This window comes from Mytilus trossulus, chromosome 3, assembly GCF_036588685.1.
Source record: "Mytilus trossulus isolate FHL-02 chromosome 3, PNRI_Mtr1.1.1.hap1, whole genome shotgun sequence".
NCBI classification, from domain to species: Eukaryota; Metazoa; Mollusca; class Bivalvia; order Mytilida; family Mytilidae; genus Mytilus; species Mytilus trossulus.
In genome coordinates this window covers 43,370,109-43,391,511 of record NC_086375.1, presented here as the reverse complement: position 1 = coordinate 43,391,511, position 21,403 = coordinate 43,370,109, and the positions used below count along the sequence as shown (strand labels likewise).

The 21,403-nt window shown below is 32.5% G+C and overlaps 1 protein-coding gene across 2 annotated transcripts; it reads left to right on the top strand.

Annotated features, from left to right (window-relative positions):
• The first annotated feature begins 1,786 nt into the window (after positions 1-1,786).
• On the top strand, positions 1,787-20,395 carry LOC134711538 (protein-cysteine N-palmitoyltransferase HHAT-like). Of its 2 annotated transcripts, none has more exons than XM_063572185.1 (11): positions 1,787-1,909; positions 5,880-6,036; positions 9,536-9,600; positions 11,224-11,334; positions 12,042-12,239; positions 12,747-13,046; positions 13,692-14,017; positions 15,050-15,085; positions 16,289-16,487; positions 17,307-17,448; positions 19,228-20,393. In XM_063572185.1, the coding sequence occupies exons 2-11, from the start codon at positions 5,898-5,900 to the stop codon at positions 19,329-19,331; spliced, it is 1,620 nt and encodes a 539-aa protein (XP_063428255.1). In that variant the 5' UTR covers positions 1,787-1,909; positions 5,880-5,897; the 3' UTR covers positions 19,332-20,393. The 2 variants fall into 2 exon arrangements, with proteins under 2 accessions (XP_063428255.1, XP_063428254.1); XM_063572184.1 differs by having other exon boundaries at positions 1,796-1,924; positions 19,228-20,395.
• Positions 20,396-21,403: the final 1,008 nt, after the last annotated feature.

The following is a 21,403-nucleotide window of genomic DNA, read 5'->3' as shown; positions in this document are numbered from 1 at the left end:
TGTTATATGTGGTTTCAAGTATGTCTTACTGATTACTGAGTTCGTCCTGGGAGCAGTATATCTAACATTAATATATATTTTCCTGGTTCGTCATACGTCATATACACTATACAGGGATGGCGGATCCCTGAGTCATTCATACTACGGTAAGATATAACAAGAGGCTCAAGAGCCTGAATCGCTCACCTTAATTTTTTTGGTTAAATCTCTCATCAATGATTATTTTGGCTTTTCAATTTATTTAAATGTTCTTTGAATCGTCCTATTATCTTCAAAAGCAAAAAAAATCGTTTTCTCCTATGTTCTATTTTAAGCCATAGGAGCTATGTTTCCTGACATACAAGGAAATAAAATATAAAATTTATACAAGATACTCTGAAACTCATTTAGCCTAAGTTTGGCTGAAATTGATACAGCAGTTTCAAAGGAGAAGATTTTTTAAAGTAAGTCAACACAAGGATTTGTATAGTTAGATCTAACTATACAAATCCTTGGTCAACATGATGAACAAATTGTAAAAAAAAGTCTTTAAAGGGCAATAACTCCTTAAGGGGTCAATTGACAATTTTGGTCAATTTGACTTGTTTTTAGATCTTACTTTGCTTAACATTTTTGCCATTAACAGTTTATCTGTATCTACAATAATATTCAAGATAATAACCTAAAACTGCAAAAAAAAATTAAAATCATCAATTCAGGGGCATTTTACCTGAAAAACCAGTTACCCAGTTAGACCTTGACCTAATAAATACTTTAACAGTTCAGTTCAGTTTCTTGTATATTCCTCCATTAAATGTGGAGCACTACCCAAAGGGTATTGTTTGAGCAACTATTTACACCTTAAAACATAGGGAAACAATTAATTATATTATATACAGATTTAACTTCTTGTCTTATTTGCTCTAAATGCTGGAGTTTTTGAGATATAAGCCAAACACTGCATTTTACCCTGTGTTATATTTTTAGCCATGATGGCCATGTTTTTTGACGAAATAGAAAATAAAACACAACCTTTATTTTATACACCCAATTTTGGTCATATTAACTTATTTGTAGATCTTACTTTGCTGATCGTTTTTGCTGTTTATAGTTTATCTTTATCTATAATAATATTCAAGATAATGACAAAAAACTGCAAAATTTCCTTAAAATTACCAATTAAGTGGCAGCAACCAAACAATGGGTTGTTTGATTCATCTGAAAATTTCAGGGCTGATAGATCTTGACCTAATGAAAATTTCACTCCATGTCAGATTTGCTCTAAATGCTTTCGTTTTTGAGTTATAAGCCAAAAACTGCATTTGACCCCTATGTTCTATTTTAAGTAACGGCGGCCATGTTTTTGACGGATCAAAAATCGAAGCACAAACTTTGTGCAGGATAATCTAAGGAACAATCATGCTAAGTTTCATCCAAATCCATTCAGTAGTTTCAGAGGAGAAGATGTTTGAAAAATTGTTAACGACAGACGACGACGACGACGGACGCCAAGTGATGAGAAAAGCTCACATTTCCTTTTAGGTAAGTTGAGCTAAAAAGGGTGAATTCTGGGGGCCCAACCATGGAGAAAAGGGGTCCAACGATATGTCGCCACAAAGAAAAGTGATGTGTTGTATGTCATATTTAAAATAGTTCAAATGGTGCTGCTGCAGATTCCAAAATAGCGAAGGTCTATGGTCTGTAAATCTGTAAATCTGTAAACGAGTTTCTGCCAATCAAGGCACACCTCAAAAATGGTCAGCTTTTTAAAAACGCTGATACTTGTTTACATAACATTAGTTTCATTCCCCTTTCTTTGTTGTCACTTCTGGATGAAAAGAGAAAAGAAACAACTCGATAATTTATCTGTAGACTGTACACCCTTAAATCTAATGCCTGTTACTTGACAGCTCTCTGATATTCAACATAGGTTTGTATAGAATATGTAAGCATTCATGCATGTTGCCAGTTGAATAAAAAAAAAGAAGAACCACATTTACTCAAAATCCAAAGCAGCTGTAATAATTTATGTGTCATAATTTCTATGATATTCTATCCTTTGCTGAGTTTGGGTAAATTAGATTATAATGATGAAATAAAGAAGAAAACTTAGTCATCCAAATTGGTTGTCAATAGAGCAACTTACTTGGTAATACTAGTCCGAGATTACTCTTATGTCCAACAGCCGTTTTGCAAGCCATTGGACTTCAGAGTGAATCTGGGTCAGTTCGTGCCCATTCACATTTGCACTCACTCATTTTTGCCCCTTTCACTTTCACATCCTACATGTTCGCACCCAAACTCTGTTCGCACCCTACATGTTTGCACCCAATTTTAATTGGTTTTGTGTTTAATAACTAAAAAAAATTGTCCAAAAAAAACAACCCATAGCCCCCCCCCCCCCCCCCAAGAAAATCAAATGGTTGCTGCCTTAGAAGCTTGATGAACGTAAATAGTGCAGGGATACAGGCGACCCTCTCTATCTGGTAAATGACATATTATGCATAATTGACGAGTTTTTGTCAGTGACGTATGAACTCGAAAGTGGTGTATTCAATTTGAAAAAGGAATCAAAATATTCAGGTCAATGTGCTTGTTTTCGAGATATCAGCCATTTAATCAGGTATTTAAATGTTGGTGGAAAAATGTTCTCTCTAGATTTTTCATAGCTTTATCATGGACAAGTTTCAGTTCTCAAAAACTATTAAAAAATAAATAAAATTTTCTAAGACTTGTACAGATGGCTTATCATTATACCCATCAGGAATATATATATTAGATATACTGTTCCTAGTACCCACGTAAAAAATTTATAAAAAGAAAAATGGGGGTCAATGGGCAATTCTTTTTTTAAGGCATTCAAATGATTAAACCAGAGGATTTTGGAAATCTGACAAGTTCCAAAACATGACAAGGGAAAATCCTTAAAGTCATAATGAAATGAGTGAGTGGTGAAACAAAAAGTTTATCCAATTCTAGAACCAATGGATGTACATTTGTATATATCATAAACTTAGTCTTTTGTGTACAAATTTATCATTTTTATACAAACATGTCATATAATTGTCAACTTTTTACTCTCTTTTCCTGTTATGAGATGATAATATGGCTGCTCATTAATTGTTGAGGATAAAATGGCTGCTCATTAATTGTTGAGTTTTGAAGCCGTAGTTTACCGATTGTCACCTTACAGTAAACAATCAACAAATAAGCATGGATATTTAGCACGTGTATAACATGTACAATCATAATTATAATAGTTTACTTTAGTGACATATCATGGGTATTGCAATCAACAGATTTTTACGAGGAGGGTCACACTAAGGTCACTTTGCATACAGAAATAGGTTGCCTAATTGCTCCCTGGAAGCAAGCAATTAAAAAAAAGTTAACTTCTTCTAATTGTGGACAAATTAAAGAATGTTCTTCAGAAAAAAGTATATGTACATAAGTCTAATAATGAAAACTATCTTTTTTGTGAAAAAAAAGCCATATATGAGGGGTGATAGGACCTTTATCGGGACTCCGGGATCAGGTGTTTTTAAGCTCTGGATTTCGGGATTGACCATTTTGGGATCAGGGAATTCTTTTTTCGAATTTCGGGACCTGGGATTTCGTATTTTTATCCAGGATTTCGGGATTTAGTGTTTTTAAGTCCGGGATTTCGGGATCAGGACCACTCCCCACCCCCCTCCCCCCATATATGCATAATTTTTTTTATTTTGAGGTTCCATATGACTTGAAGGTTCATCATACCAAATGAACAAATATGGCGTATATTCACCTCATAAACTACTCTGAGTACAGACTTACATGTACCTGTGCAGTTTTGAAAGTTTTTGAAATGCCTGGCATCCACTAGATAAATAAAAGTTAAATGCATTTTGCGTTTCAGAAAGGTAAACTCGTTTTTGGATTTTGATGGGCATTTTTTTCCCTTCCTGCAGGTGTAATACCACTATTGATTTTTCCCAATTAGTCTTTGTTGAATTTGCACTTTAAAAAAAAATGTGCAGAATTTATCTTTCTTTCAAATAAATAAATAATTGACATGTCCATGAGTAAAGTTTTATTCTGTCCACTATTATAGAAAATATCTCACATAATATTTCATTGAATATAAGAAAATAACCATCACTGGAAGTTAACCAATCAAATTTCATCCCTTATTTAACCTGTGTACAAGCTTTAGTAACCATGTAACCTCAATTTTACAAAATATTCAAAAGAAAGCCAAAATAAAAAAATAATGGTGCTTTGAAATACCCAAGACATATGTTTATGACACAGAAATGTTTTACTGCAATAAAATGTGGGATTAATTACCTACAACTGTCAAATTCAAGGAAATATTTTTTTCAACCTATTTCGTATACCACCGGATGTGATGTACCAGGATTTTGTGGTATAACACCTGCAAAAGGTGTGAAAAAAAACCCATCTATTAACAATCCAACAATTGTCAATAAAGTTAACACACTGTCACCACTAGGACTAAGCAACCATGACATCTTCTACATAGAAACAGGCACTTGGCTTCAAAAAGTTAGACAACATCCTGGAAAAATACTAAAATACGACAAAGCAAACTGGGAAAATATAGGAGCAGACCTTCAAAAAACACTAGAAGAGCTTACTGTTATGAATAATAACAAAAACAGTACTACATTGTATTAATGAAATGTGTGATTTTTTTAAAACAACATCACAATATCAATAGATACTCAAGTATCTCACATAAAATGTTAACATATGTATAAACATAGACTTCCCTGGGTGCACAACAAACTCAGAAAAATGATAAATAAAAAGAATGAATTGTACTCTTAAACATTTGTTAAATGAAAAAGAACAAAAAGCATATAATAAGATATAAAAAACTTAAACAACAAGTCCAACAAGAACAGAGATGTGCCAATTATACATAAATAGAAAAAATTATCCATAACCTTCCATCAAATGACCCTGACCAAGGTTAAAGCAACCAATCAAAACCAAAAAAACTCTTTTCTTATATTAAATCAATCAGATTGACAATAGTGGAGTTACTCCCCTAAAAAAAGAGGGCCAATTAATAACTGATACAAAACAAAAAGCCAACATTTTAAATGAGCAATTCCAATCAGTCTTACCACCAAAACAGGGCCAAGTCCCCATCCAGTCATCATCATCATACCATCACTCACAGTTACCACACCTGAGGGGGGCAGGAGGGGTCCTGATCCCATAATCCCAAACTTAAAAGCATGAACGCCCAAGGTCACGAATTTAAAGAAATTTAAATCCTGCCATCCCGAAATTTGAAAAAAAGAATTCCCGGATCCTGAAAGGATCAATCCGGAAATCCCAAGCTTAAAAACACTCGACCTGGGAGTTCTGATAAAGGTCCTTCCCAGCTCACACCTGGCATACAAAAACTTATACAAAACATCAATCCACACAAATCCACTAGCCTACACAATATCAGTGTCAGAATATTCAAACAACTTCGAAAAATAATGGCACCAATCCTCACTATTATTTTCAAGAAATCACTCACAACTGGCTGTATACCACCTGACTGGAAACATGCAAATGTCGCACCAGCATACAAAAAAGGGGGAAAATACAACGGAGTTAATCACAGACCAATCTCTTTCACTTGTATCAATGCAAACTAATGGAACATGTCATAGTAAATACGTAATTAACCACTTAGGAAAAAAAACTATTATAAGACCTCCAGCACTGCTTCATGTGAAACACAACTTTCAGAAAAATTAAACACTATTTTTGGATATGTTGTCTTATACATGTTACAGGGGACTAGTGTTGTAAAGTAAATTGGTCACATATTATGAATGCAAAATTATTGATATATTATCACATTCATGTAATTAATGTATGTTTCATATTTTTAGGTTTTGAAATGCTTGAAAATGGGAACCAAGATAAAGAGCGCTGATGTCCAACCAAAGAAATCTAAAGTATTACCTGCATGGGAGACCTATTTCTATAATACAGTACACATATCTGTAGTAGCCTATATTCTGTACTGTGTTTATAGGGCGTCAAATAGTAAGTAAATGTTGTGATACAAGTAAAGTAGACTTGAAAAACTATTACACTTTTGTTGGTATCACTGTCCATGTAATAAAATTGAGAAAGGAAATGGGGAATGTGTCAAAGACACAACAACCCGACCATAGAGGAGACAACAGCCGAAGGCCACCAATGGGTCTTCAATGTAGCAAGAAACTCCTGCACCCGAAGGCGTCCTTCAGCTGGCCCCTTAAAAATATATATATAAACTAGTTAAGAGTGTTTCAGTTGCAAGATTCAAAAGATGTGTTGGGTATACTAGGAAATCCAATGTTTTGAATTTGTGTGTGGCACTTACTAGAGCAACACAACAATGCCATATCATATGTGCTGCCGTATCTTCTTACCAAGTGTCATGAGTAAGAGAACCTGAGATTACCCCAAGTTTTTGATGAGAATATTATAAGTTATCTACGTTCATATCCGTAGATATGGGTATTTAACACCCTGAAGTACCCCAGTACATCATGAGGCGTAGCCGAAGGGTGTACAGGGTACTGAAGGGTGTTAAAATACCCATATCTACAGATATGAACGTAGATAACGAATTTATCCCGGTCTTAGTCCGAATCAGGCGAGTTTTATGGAAATTCAGGTACCAAGTCTAACGTGAACACAACGTTTTTTTCATTATCTAAAAAAGTTTTACTGAAATTTGAAAATTTTACATATTTTTTACGGGGTGTAGGGTACTACCTTTGGTAGAACCCTACACGTAACAGGTAGTCAAATATAAGACGTTTATAATACGGAGACAGAGAAACCGGAATTGAGTCAAATTTGGCGCTCAATGTTGTTGGAGTTACGTCATAGATGGTTTGACGTCAACGTGGGTCATTTGCATAGCTAGGTCAGTAGTCCCATTCCTTAAAAATGTGTCAGTCAAGTGATGCATTTAATGAAATGAGTGTAAATGATCGGCATAATAGGACAAAATCGTTAATGAATTAAATATTTGATTACAAACATCATGAATAATCTACAGAATTCAATATTTCACAAGGAACAACCATGGAACGAAGGAAAACTTGCGTGAAGTTCCCGCGGTATAATGGTTAGCAACGTCCGGGGATATGGGTTAGCAACACCCAGGGGCTATGGGTTTTGTAACGACGTGCGTTAACCAATCAAAATCCTAGATATATACTAAGCCGGGGATAAATATATATATATATAAGTTTTCAGGTTGCCATATAATAAACAAATATATACCGGTATAAAGACTTTCAACCAGAATCAATTAGAAATGTAACGTTTAACCCTTAACAAGAACAATTCCAAAGCAAAAATTTCTAAAGAAATCGGAAAGTCTTTTAAAAAAGTATGACAGTAAAGTATGACCAAAATCAATAAATATACATGTATATGACCTGCAGACCATCTTACATGTCATGTCTTATTGATATCTTTTTTTTTTCTTTTTAATAAGATTATTAATGTTTTCATTGTTCCAAAAATTATATTTTGCATTGACTAAAATTAAAAGTGTATTTCTATGTTCTTTTATTTCAGTGTTTAGCCATTGGAATTTCTTTGCCTGTATACTATGAAATTTATTTAGGAACTGAATATTATAATACTGGTCAATGATAAAAGGATGAAATAAAATGGCTTATATATGATGCAGTTAACATACCTGAATGCATTTCTTTTCTATTCAACATGTTCAAACTAAAACTTGTCTTTCGGTGCGAATAAAGAAGAGATGCTTAAAATCATACCAGTGTCATTTTCAAGCATTTATATACGGCAGCACTCCTTTTGCACCAATTACTGTTTTTAAGGGGTATCATTTGCGCCAAAATTTTTTTTTACAAATGTATCAATTGCGCCAATATTAGGAACTCATTTGCGCCAATTTACCTGTACACATATCTATCATAAATAATAATGATTTATATATATTTATTCTTATTTTTGGCTTAAAAAATATCATATGTTCGGAGATATTTCACCATGAAGATGAGTGAGCATCTGGAGAGAAATGACTTACAATGCATTAGACAGTCAATGAACAGAGAGAGAATAAAATGTATTGCATTGCTTAGTATTTTAAAAAAAAAATAAAGATATGCGAAAAGAGAACAGAATAGAAACTTTTGCTGATAATGTTTTAGTCACATATATTGATGATACCGTGATTTGTTCCCACCATGCATATGGGCTTTATTATATATAATTAGGAATTATTATGAACTGTTTTATGCATTTCATCCTTCAATTTTTGCGTTTTTTGACAATTATTTGACGTTACCAACTACTACATACATTAATTTGGTATTTAACATATCTACTTTTTACATGCAGCAGCAGTAAGAAGAAGATATGTTTCAGAAAAGGAAACATTTGCCGTGTAAACTGCCGGTACCAAGTTCGAATAAAGGAGGAGGGAAGTCAATTTTAGCTCAACTGACCTGAAAGGTCAAGTGAGCTTTTCTCATCACTTGGCCTCCGTCGTCCGTAAACTTTTACAAAAATCTTCTCCTCTGAAACTACTGGGCCAAATTTAACCAAACTTGGCCACAATCATCCTTAGGGTATCTAGTTTAAAAAATGTGTCCGGTGACCTGGCCATCCAACAAAGATGGCCGCCATGGCTAAAAATAGAACATAGGGATAAAATGTATATTTTGGCTTATGTCTTTGAAACCAAAACATTTAGAGCAAATATGACATAGGGTAAAATTGTTGATCAGGTCAAGATCTATCTGCCCTAAAATTTTCAGACGAATCGGACAACCTGTTGTTGGGTTGCTGCCCCTGAATAGGTTATTTTAAGGAAATTTTGCAAACAACTTTTCGTTATTTTTTGTAACTTGTACACAAATCTTCTTCTCTGAAACTACAAGGCCAAATTTAAACAAACTTGGCCACAATTATCATTGTGGTATATTGTTTATAAAATGTGTCTGATGACCCCGCCTTCCAAACAAAATGGCCAACATGACTAAAATTCATTTATTTTAGCCGGTACCAAATTTCATGGATTAGCGAAAACTTACAAGTTTTTTGATATTGAGTTTTGTGGTTATGCTGAATTCTGCATACTAACCTATTTGAAACTGAACATTTAATTTTGGGGTTCACCTGAACCCACAAAATCCACAAAAATTGGTATCCAACAAATAAAAGTTAATCCACAGTATTTGTAAGAACAAAGGGGAATTTCTGACTTTCAAGCTTTGCATGGATTTTTAATGTGGTAATGCAAATCTGATGCCTAAAAATTGTTGTTTAAATTGTAAAACATCACAAAAAAGTTTTGAAATCACAGTAATTTAACACGAACAAATGACGAAATTTATTGAAATTTTTTTTTGCATGCATTACATGAATTTTGCATTACTATTAGCCTCAGGTATCAGAAGTTTCACATATATTTTTAATTGATGAAATCATGTTTTAATGGCATATACAATGTATTTACTGGCTCAATATTGGTCATTTTCTAAAATCTTACTAATTTTCATTGCAGAGTATGATGGTCTCCTAAATGTATATGATTTTGATCCTGGGTGGTCATTTATTGACAGGGAGAAGGTTTGTTGTTAGCTATAACCTACTGCTTTGAAAAAGAGAATTTTATACAATAACTGTCTTTTGATGAGGTAAATATGTGGTTTTATTGACTTTTGAAAAACTGATATTCATAGAGGCCAAGGGCCGAAGTGAATATCAGTTTTTCAAAAGTCAATTAAACCACATATTTACTGAAACAAAAGACAGTAATTGTTTTATTCCTTATTCCGAGAGAAGAAATTGTATTTAATGACAAATACTTACCAAAACGAATTTTACATGAACATTTTTACCATAACATTGCACATAAAAGCGTTTGACGTTTAGCGCAGTGAATAACACTTTTCACAAGGTGAATATGCTTTTTTATTCAAAATCCCATTTATATAGAGAAACCTACTAAAATAATACCAATATGGAATAAAATATTTTATCTTATAGAAAGAAACCAAAAGATGCTATGAAACCATAATACAGAATGTTGTTACATATTTTGAAGTTTCACATGCATAAAGAGCAAGTTAGACAGATGGATAAACAAATAATATCTAATTAAACATTATACATATATATAGCTTGCCGGGCCCGAAGGGCCTAGTGAGCTTTTCTGATCACTTGGCGTCCGTCGTCTGTCGTCCAGCGTTAACTTTTACAAAAATCTTCTCCTCTGAAACTACTGGGCCAAATTAAACCAAACTTGGCCACAATCATCATTGATGTATCTTGTTTAAAATTTGTGTTTTTTGACCCAGCCAACCAACCAAGATGGCTGCCATGGCTAAAAATAGAACATAGGGGTAAAATGCAGTTTTTGGCTTATAACTAAAAAACCAAAGCATTTAGAGCAAATCTGACAGGTTAAATTGTTTATCAGGTCAAGATCTATCTGCCCTGAAATTTTCAGAAGAATCAGACAACTCATTGTTGGGTTGCTGCCCCTAAATTGGTAATTTTTAGGAAAATTTTACTGTTTTTGGTTATTATCTTGAATATTATTATAGATGGAGATAAACTGTAAACAGCAATAATGTACAGCAATTTAAGACCCAAAAATAAGTCAAATGACCAAAATGGTCAATTGACTCCCTAAGAAGTTATTGTCCTATATAATCAATTTTTAACAATTTTCATAAAATTTGTAAATTTTTACTACCATTTTCCACTGAAACTACACGGACAAGTTCATTATAGATAGAGATAATTGTAAGCAGCAAGAATGTTCAGTAAAGTAAGATGTACAAACGCATCACAATCACCTAAACACAATTTTGTCATGAACTGTCTGCTTCCTTTGTTTAATTCACATATACCAAGGTGAGCGACACAGGCTCTTTAGAGCCTCTAGTTATATTCCTTTTTATTAAGGGATTATGTCATAAAAAAACCTAAAGAATGTTTGGTATCCATCCATGACAAAAAAAATAGTACATGCACTGCAAAAAAAAAACTCACAAAAAGCAAAGAAACAGATGCACTTGACTCCACACTTAATTAACTAGGATTGTCTGATTTCCAATCAAAGGTTATTGGTTCTCTCTTGCCACTTTGACTTCATACACCATTAAAAAATTACTGCCATGAAATAGCACAATAGTGTTGAAAGTGGTGTTATAATGTATGCAGTTTAATTTTTGTTTATTTTAGGATATGTCAAACTATGAATGGTATTTTTTCTACAACTTATTTTGGATAATTATTCCATGGTATATTGCCTACATATCATTGGACTTGATAGCAGCACATCATCTTTCTGTGGTGAGTTAAAATATATACTGTGGATTCATTTATTTTTGTGGGTATCAATTTTCCTGGATTAAAGAAAACTTGCAAGTTCGTGAATATTAAATTTTGTGGTTTTGCAGAAATCTGTAAACAAGCCTATAGAAAATTTGTTATTTATTGAACATTTGATTTTGTGGTTCACCAGTACCCACGAAATCCACGATAATTGGTATCCAACGAATAATAATGCATCCACATTGTATACTGGAATATGAATGTGGAAAAATATTGATTCAATGCTTCAAGTAACTGTATGGTGAAGTAAGTTATATAGGAGGCGTATAATAAAAAAATGTAAAAAATTACAAAAAAAAAACCTTAATGTCTGATTTAATTTTAACATTAGAATAAAAACAGACAGCAACCAGTAACAACCACTTGACTACAGGCTCCTGACTTGTGACAGATACACAATAAATGTGACAGAGTTAACATGTATGTGTTTGAAAGTTATCGCCCCTGTAAATTGTGTAGGGAGGGTGTCATGATAATCGGGGTTTTTTTTCGATCACTTTCATTTGTATTTAATACCTTTATGGGTTTTTTTTCAATCCTCAGATGGTAGCAGAAAAAACCTTGTGAAAATTCTGCAAACTCCTCATCAGAAGATTCTAACATGTTGAAACTTTCATCTAGTCTACAATTATTTTAATCTACGTTTCTCTCTATATTTTGAGCAGATTCAGAGAAGACAAGCATGTTTGATATATTCCCTGATAGTATTGACAAACCTGCTAGGCTGGAAGTCATTATTACTGCTTTGTTTTCATTCTATTGTCATGTATCTGATCAGCTTATTCAAGTCAAAAGTTTTAGTGTGGATACTTTCCATTGCTTTGATATCAACATTGAATTTTGAACCATTTGTATCATGGATGGTAAGTTTGTATTTATGATTAGAAATAAGAAGATGCGGTATGAGTGCCAATGAGACAGCTTTCCATCCAAATCACAATTGGTAAAAATAAACCATTGTGGGTCATAGCAATCTATAAAGGTCCCCAAAATGACTAGTGTAAAACAATGCATACAGGAAAACAAATGGTCTAATATAAATTAAAAAAAGAGAGAAAAACACAAGAAACAAGAAAAACATATGAACCACAGCAACAAAAAACAAACACTGAACAACAGGTTTTCAAGACTGTTTTCAAGAAAATAAAAGTCATATTAAATATAATACATATTACATATATATATTATATATATATGTATTCATGCACAATTTAAAAAAAAAATGATCCAGATCTATATGAAATATTATAAAATACCAGTATGGTCTCCATAATATAAAACTATGCCATTTTTTTAAATTATGGGAGAAATCATAACCACTACAGTTTTAGCCTCATATATACTTATGCTTAACAATTTATAATTTTCAGAGGTTATTGAATCCTGAAGACTCTGATGGGAAATCCTACTACATTTTAATGTTTACATTAGCACTGACACATCTTCGCTATACCAGTTTTTGTCTGGAACATGTAGAGCATGTCACTGGTACCAGTTCTCCCCAACAAGACACTGACACAGATAAACTGTATATGGAAATTAATAAAGAGTTAAAGGACACACAGGCAGATAAAATGAAGTTTTCTCTAGTGGATGCCTTTGTTTACATCTTTTATTTCCCATTGTTTTTCTGTGGACCAATTATTACTTATGATGAATTTTCTAAGCAGGTATATAATTGTAATTTGAATCGCATTATGTAAATTTACAAAAAATACAAAATATAATTTAAGGATTTACATGTACATAAAAAATATGTTATATACTTAGGTTCCAGGACCCAGGTGCAATTATACATACAGATACATATTATTTTTTTCTTGTCTCTCTCTTGTATCTACCCTGACACATTTTATGGAAATATTTTGAACTGTTTAAATGCAGAACTTCCCTTTTAGTCCATGTAAAATATTTTTCAAAATAATAACATTATTTTTTTCTGGTAGAAGGTATGAAACTAGTTTATGTTTAATTTTGTAACTGAACAGTATTTTGTAAACCCATAATATATACAAGACTGAAAGTCACTAAACATTGAGTTTTCAAGCACTTCCATGTATGTTTTTTTTCCAACATACTGGTATAAAGAAGTTTTTTTTAGTATAACTCCTACAGTTTACACTTGGAATTTAAAAAGAAACTTGTATAAACATTTCTTTATAACTTGCACTGTTGTACAAGTCAAAGTATTATTCAAATCTTAAAGTCTTCTCCGTCAGACATGAAGTTGGAATTGGGAAACTGTCTTATTTTAAAACAAGCATAATTAGATTTTTTGAATGCAAAATTTACAAAAATCATAATTTATTTTTTAGATGAATGAATCTGCACAGAAACCATTACAAGAAAAGCAGATGATATCTATAGCATTCTTTGCTCTGAGAATGATATTCTGGGCATTCTTCAATGAGTTTTTTCTACATTTCTTCTACTTCAATGCCTTGCAGCACAATCTATCTGTTATTGAAGACATGGATCTATGGACATTATCTGGTATTGGTTACTGTCAAGGTCAATTCTTTATGATTAAATATACAGTTATGTTTGGTATACCATCAGTAGTGGCAAGGACCTGTGGCATTGAGCCACCAGCTGGACCTAAATGTATAGGTCATATATATACATACTCAGATATGTGGAAGTAAGTTTATACATTATAATAGGATTTTTTTACCCAACCTACGATAGTTGAGGGGTATTATGTTTTTTGGTCTGTGCGTCCATCTGTTCATTAGTCTGTTTGTGCATCCGTTCGTCCGTCTGTCCCACTTCAGGTAAAAGATTTTGGTCAAGGTAGATTTTGATGAAGCTGAAGTCCAATCAACTTGAAACTAATAGTACACTTGTTGCTTATGATATGATCTTTTTAATTTTAAAGCCAAAATTAGACTTTCGACACCAATTTCACAGTCCACTGAACATAGAAAATGAAAGTGCAAGTTTCAGGTTAAAGTTTTTGGTCAAGGTAGTTTTTGATGAAGTTGAAGTCCAATCAACTTGAAACTTAGTACACATGTCCCTTTATGGTATGATCTTTCTAATTCAAATGCCAAATTAGATTTCTTTTTTAACTTATTTCATGGTCCATTGAACATGGAAAATGATAGTGCGAGTGGGGCATCTGTGTACTTTGGACACATTTCGAATTTTATCATACTTCAAATGAAGCAAAAATATGCACTTCTGTTATTTTTTTGGTAAAGTTTGCATGAAATGCAATCAAACCCTATATATGGACATAATATCTATATCTTACAAGGTTTATCACTACCTATGATAGTTGAAACAAAAAATATTACACTTCAGTACTCACAAGCACTTTGACTTCAAAATATTATGCATTTGCAACAGGGGAGGTGGACAGGTGAGACACCAACCCAACAATACACAATTCAAGAGATATAGCACAGTCAAAAAAAGGCATTTTAAACCATTGATTAGAAATTGTTTACAATTTGTCAAAATCAAACTTGTTAAATAATGACAAGTTAAAAAAAAAATTGCTAGTAGTATCAAAGATATGAATTTTGCCTTTTGCTCATGGAATATCACATTATTTACCCTGTCTGAAACCTGAATAACATATAAATTGTCTTATAAATAATTTCCAAGTACTCATTTTTTTTTCTTCAGAATTTTGCCTCCATATTAATCCAATTTATGAATATTTCAGGTACTTTGATAGAGGAATGTATAGTTTTATAAAAAGGTTAGTAATGCAAATATATCTAAGCATCAAATTGTTGTTCTCTATTTCTTTTGCTAATTCCCTTGCCATCAGTGTAAAAATAAGAAGATGTGGTATGATTGATAATGAGACAATATCCATGCACCAAAGTTCAAGTGACAGGGATGTAAGCAATTATAGGTCACTGTACAGCCTTCAATTATAAGCAAAACCCATACTGTAAAGTAAGCCATAAAAGACCCTAACATGTCTTTTGAGAGCAGAAAATTTCTCAATTATACATTTGGATCATCACAGTTACTGTAAATTTAGAAATTAATGAGATGTTTTTATTATTGTGAAAAATGCGACAGAGATGTAAACGCTATAATTTAAACTTGCATTTTGAAATATTTTGTATGAAGTAAATAGAATATTTCTCAAAATCGTAAAAATTAAAACAGCATTTAAGTCTAAAATAACAAAATCGCAATAATAAAAGCACACATTAATTTCTGAATTTACAGTAATACAAACTATTAAAAAGTTTGCATGCATTTTCAGGATACTAACATGTAAATTTTGTATGAACATATTTTACTCTGTACTGGACATGCTAAGCACTTTCTGAAGTGCTGGGATACAAGTTGACCATATGTAAAAGAATACGTCAACTTATATGCATTCATTGTTCTGACTGCAAGTCTACCAGTCTTTGCACTTACTATGAAAAGGTTGGTGCGAAGGGGAAAAAGCAAAGTCAAATAGCAATTGTTAAGAATTTGTTTCTATTAAAGGTCTGATCATAAACTCAACCTCCAGCAACCAGTGTGAGCATGCTACCATGAAATCACTTAGTCAAGATAAGTTCAAAGAAATGCATAAATCAAAATATAAGACAATATTTGACATTCATACAGCTTTCTAGAATTTTACAGTATTATGGTCCTTTCTTGAATTTGTCATTATGGTCAAGATGAGATCTGAAGCAAGTAGGACCTTGTGATATTTTTTGCTTCACATTGTCAAAAAATATAATTAGAACCTAAGAGCTACCGTTTGACAGCTAGTTCAAGAAATGAAACATTAGATATTTTTTTAAGTGAACATATTTTAAATAGAAACCAAGAAAATTTGAAAATAAATTGTAAAGAAATAATTTTAATAGCTTCACAAGCACCATAACAAGGTGACAAATTCTTTTGAAACTTATAAATTGCAATCCTGTTTTTTTTTATTTTTTAGATATATTTATTTACCATTAGGAGGTTCAGGGGCAAATATTATACAGAAGTTACTGTGTTCTTTAGGCTGTTTTATATTTGTGTATATTTGGCATGGTATAGAATACTATATATTTCTATGGACATTATTTAACTTTATTGGTATCTCACTGGAATCATTGGGATATTGGATAGACAGACAGCCACCTGTATGTAAATTTGTAAGTATATATTACTTGATTTATTTCACTTGACTGGGCGGACTTAAAACTGTTCGCTCATCATTGACCAATCCATCTACTGATAGGTAGGTGTCTTGGGATAAACTCATCAATGAAGTGTCCAGTTATGGTCATTGTTAATTCGTTTGGTGACACTGATAGGTGATTAGAAATCAGTAATAATAATAACGGCAATCATCCTTATCACATATATCTTCAAATAGACTATCCTTATGCAAATTAAAACTTAAGCTCTGCCCTATCAGTTGAAATAATATTGGTAATACAGATAATTTAAAATTACTTTTCTACTATTCTTTCTTGCATCAGCATTTATTAAGTGTGAGGAGAGGTTGTGGAATGTATTAAGGGATTTTCCAAGGGATTGAAACAGTTGAAAACAAGAATGTGTCCCTAGTACACAGATGCCCCACACACACCATCATTTTCTATGTTCAGTGGACCTTCAAATTGGGGTCTAAACTCTTACTTGGCATTAAAATTAGAAAGATCATATCATAGGGACATGTGTACATGTACTATGTTTCAAGTTAGACTTCAACTTTATCAAAAACTACCTTGATCAAAAACTTCAACCTGAAGTGGGACATACAGCCCAAAGAACGAACAAATGAATGGAGGCATAATCCCTAGTTGTGGCATTAAACAAACAATCTTTCTTTGAATTATAAATATTCAAATACAGGTAGAGTGAATATTGTGTTCTAATTTCAATCAGATTGAAAACATTCAACATTTCTGAGGTAAAATTCACCAGTGTATTAACATGTGATAGTATCTGTTATCTTTTAATTTCAGAAAGATTCCATGCCTGGAATATACAGAAGAATGCAAGGTTTAGCAGTAGTACCATTGTTTGTTATGTCAGTATTTACTGCATTTTGTTTTTTTGGAGGAAGTATTATTGGATATATGTATTTCCAGAAATTTATTGTAAAAGGTAAGCTTAATGATAATTAATTAACCAGTATAAATATCCAATCCCCCTCTGACCCCTCACCCAATGAAGGTACACATTTGAAAAACTTGTTCATTCATTTAAAACCATTACCTTCCAGGGAGACAAAAACATGTCCTCTTCACTAAATGGTGATATAAGAAGAATTGAGTTTACACAATGAGATCCTACATTTTGTCGGTGGCCACAAATATTCACCCTGTGGTTAAAGTTTTTGAAATTTTGATAACTTTCCTAAACTATTCTGGATTTCTACCAAACTTAGTTTGAAGCTAATTTATGATCATAAGATAGAATCCAGAAATAAATTTTGTAAAAAAATAATTTTATTTTTTCCGTATCAGGGGCAGATCCAGCCATTTCAAAAAGGGGGGGATGGGGGTTCCTAACCCAGGATAAAAGAGGGAGTTCCATATATGTACACCCCCTAGGCCTGGATCTGCGCCTGTGTATTTTACTTATAAATGGGCTTAGTTATTGTTCCAGGAAACATTACATTCACTCTGAGGTTAAAGTTTTTTTTTAATTTTAATAACTTTCTTATACTATCCTAGATTTGTACCAAACTTGGACAGAAGCTTGTTCATGACCAAAAGCTAGTATCTAGATGGAAATTTTGTTAAAATTTTGTACGTGTTTATCTGTATTTTACTTATAAATGGACTTAGTTTTTCTTCCAGTTTACATAACATACAGTCTGTAGTTAAAGTTTTTAAAACATTTATTATTCATAAACTATCCTGGATTTTTACAAAAGTTGGACAGAAGCTTCTTACGGTACAATCAAAAGATAGCATCAAGAAAAATATTTTTATTGACTTTTCCCTCATTTTTGTTGAGTCTGCAAGTAACAGCAAAAGTAGGCGATACACTGGGTTCAACAGAACCCTTATGAATTTTTCATTCTCTTTGTTACAATGTAGCCTTTTGCTCTACTGCAGCATTCAGTAAGCTGTAATCAATAATTCTATTTGTATTGTATTTTTTGTTAATTATTATATGCCATAAACCTGTCAAGGTATTTTTTTAATATTTGCACGGTTAAGGTTGGAAAGAATTGACGTGATAATATGGCTTCAGATTTAGACAGAGTAATTGTGTAGTGTTGCATACCATAGAAACTAGGTTTATTATTAAACTGCAAATAAGTTCAGTTTTTTTATGCACAACCTACGATATTAGAGGGGCATTATTTTTTCTGGTCTGTGTGTCCGTCTGTTTGTTCATCTGTGCGTTCGTCCGTCCGTCTGTCTGTCCCACTTCAGGTTAAAGTTTTTGGTCAAGGTAGTTTTTAATGAAGCTTAATCAACTTAAAACTTAGTAAGCAAGTTCCCTATGGTATGATCTTTCTAATTCTAATGCCAATTAGATATTTTATACCATTTTCATGATTGACATGAACATAGAAAATGATAGTGCAAAGTTCAGGTTAAAGTTTTTAGTCAAGGTAGTTTTTGATGAACTTGAAGTCCAATCAAATTGAAACTTATTAAACATGTTCCCTATGATATGATCTTTCCAATTTTAATGCCAAATTAGAGATTTTCCCCCATTTTCACAGTCCATTGAACATAGAAAATGATAGTGTGGATGGGGCATCTGTGTACTTACTACACATTCTTGTTTAGATATAACATTCATCTGTAAAGGAACTTTTCTATCTGCTAAGCTTTTGTCAATAGTATGTTCATCTGGAAATGAACTTTTCTATCAACTTTTCATTTACTGTTTTGTATAATCTGTGATGTATCTATGTTTCAGGATGGTTGAAATCATGGTCAATTGTCATAGTTGTAGTATATTGCTGTATGCAGTCAAGCATGGACATACACGATAGGCAAAAGATGAAGAAGAAGAGAGAGTGATTTGTAATAATAACTACACAAGTCTCACTACACAAAGACTTGATGGAAAGGAAAATAATGAATTATCCAACAAAGAATTACAATTTGAGATTCTTATGACTTTTTCATACTTAATGTAGTTTTTTTAAGATGTAAGGCAATCATTGGCTTTTTGTAAATATCTCCTTTGTGTTCTATCACTAGATAAGAATGAACCTTGCATGTGTTTGACAGGACTAACACCTGACTGTTGTAAAAATATGTTCAAGTTAGACAGCTTATCAATTTGTACTAGGGATGAATCTGAAATCTGACTGTTTTGACTTGAATCTTCAGTTATACATGTAGATGTAGTTTGGCTGAGGGCAGTGAGGGTTGGTAGACTTTCAACATGCTCCATGTCTTTTAAGTTCACTTTTAACTTATCCATTTCATCTGAATCCCATTTCAGCTGTTCCTGAATGAAAGTATATAAGCTGACATGTAGATGAATGTAATGGAATGTTATGTGTTTTCAGCACAAAAAAATCTAAGTGAATCTCTTAGTCAATACAATGTATATAGCAAATGTGATTAAGTAGAAAATTGCTGTTATCATATATACACATATATATTCTTGAAATATAAATACATATAGGTTCTGCATACATATTCCTGTAAACACTAGTAAGTTATAAGGCATGAACAGAGATATTATAGATTGCTATGCTAGATACTGCAGAAAGGTGTCAATAAAACAAAAAAAGTGGAACTAAACTTGTGTTATTAATCAGTGAAACCATATAAATGGTACTCAGAAATCTGTGTAATTGAGGTGCTATTTAAAGCATTTTAGCAACTTGACTTAAAGATGCCAATTGCTGTTTGTTATCTCTAAACTAAAACTACTTAATAATACAAAAAGATGTGGGGTATAATTGCCTATAAGTCAATGGTCCACTAGAGACGTTGTGGTTGTTGTCAGCAGCAGCGTCAACAAGGGGTTTTCTGGTTAAAGAACTATTTAGACAATTTAAAAGCAGTGTAAGGGAGGTAAGCCAATTCCATTTAAAGAATACTGTTATATATATATTGATTACCTCCCTCACACTGCTTGAAAATTATGTATTTAAAAGAAATGATGATTGTCTTGAGATGATTAGCTGTAAATTTATATTCAGACATGTTTTAATAGAAGTTTCTATAAATAAATATTAATTTTAACCATGACTGTATGTCATTTTATATTTTGATATTTTAGGATGTATTAAAACGAGGAGGCATTTTTGCAAACTACTTTTAAGGGATCAATATTCAACAGCATAGTGTATTGCTCAAAATCACACAAAAATTTAGGATCCTTTGACTTCATTCATTCTGTGTCAGAAACTTATGCTGTGTCAACTATTAAATCACAATCCAAATTCAGAGCTGTATCAAGCAGTTAAGGTTGAATTTTGTGTCCATACTTTCCCCAACTGTTCAGGGTTCGACCTCTGCAGTCGTATAAAGCTGTGCCTTGCGGAGCATCTGGTTGGCTTATATCTCTGAAACCAAAGCTTCAAGAGCAAATCTGATGGGGATAAAATTGTTCATTAGGTTAATCTGCCCTGAAATTTTCAGACCAATCAGGCAACTTGTTGTTGGGTTGATGCCCCTGAATTTGTAATTTTAAGAAAAATTTCCAGCTTTTGGTTATTTTCTTGAATATTATTATAGATAGAGATAAACTGCATCTCTGTAAACAGCAATAATGCATACCAAAGTAAGAACAACAAATAAGTCAACATGACCAAAATGGTCAATCTGTGACACAGAATGTCCTTATTATCATCCTACTAAAATATTACTAGTAGTTCAATTTTAAAATCCTTCAGAACCCTTTGTTCAGTCATATTTTTTCTCTATTAGTAGTACCACTGTTGCTATAGATGCAAATAGATATGAAATATCTGTGGTCTTCCCTATAAGAAGTACCACCCTTGCTATCGATGCAACTAGATATAAAATATAAAGAATGGGATGTTCTGTCAATCTTTTTGGGTGTATCTATACATGTAGAAGTCCATTGCCAAGGTTCAACTAGTAATGGACCTATGATACATGTACTAGTA

What these genes read in the sequence shown, in the direction of transcription:
- LOC134711538 (XM_063572184.1), top strand. Translation starts at nt 5,898, where the DNA reads ATGGGAACCAAGATAAAGAGCGCTGATGTCCAACCAAAGAAATCTAAA. An exon ending in CAGCACATCATCTTTCTGTG is followed by an intron (nt 11,335 to 12,041) that starts GTGAGTTAAAAT and finishes TATTTTGAGCAG; the next exon opens with ATTCAGAGAAGACAAGCATG. An exon ending in AGCCACCTGTATGTAAATTT is followed by an intron (nt 16,488 to 17,306) that starts GTAAGTATATAT and finishes TTTTAATTTCAG; the next exon opens with AAAGATTCCATGCCTGGAAT.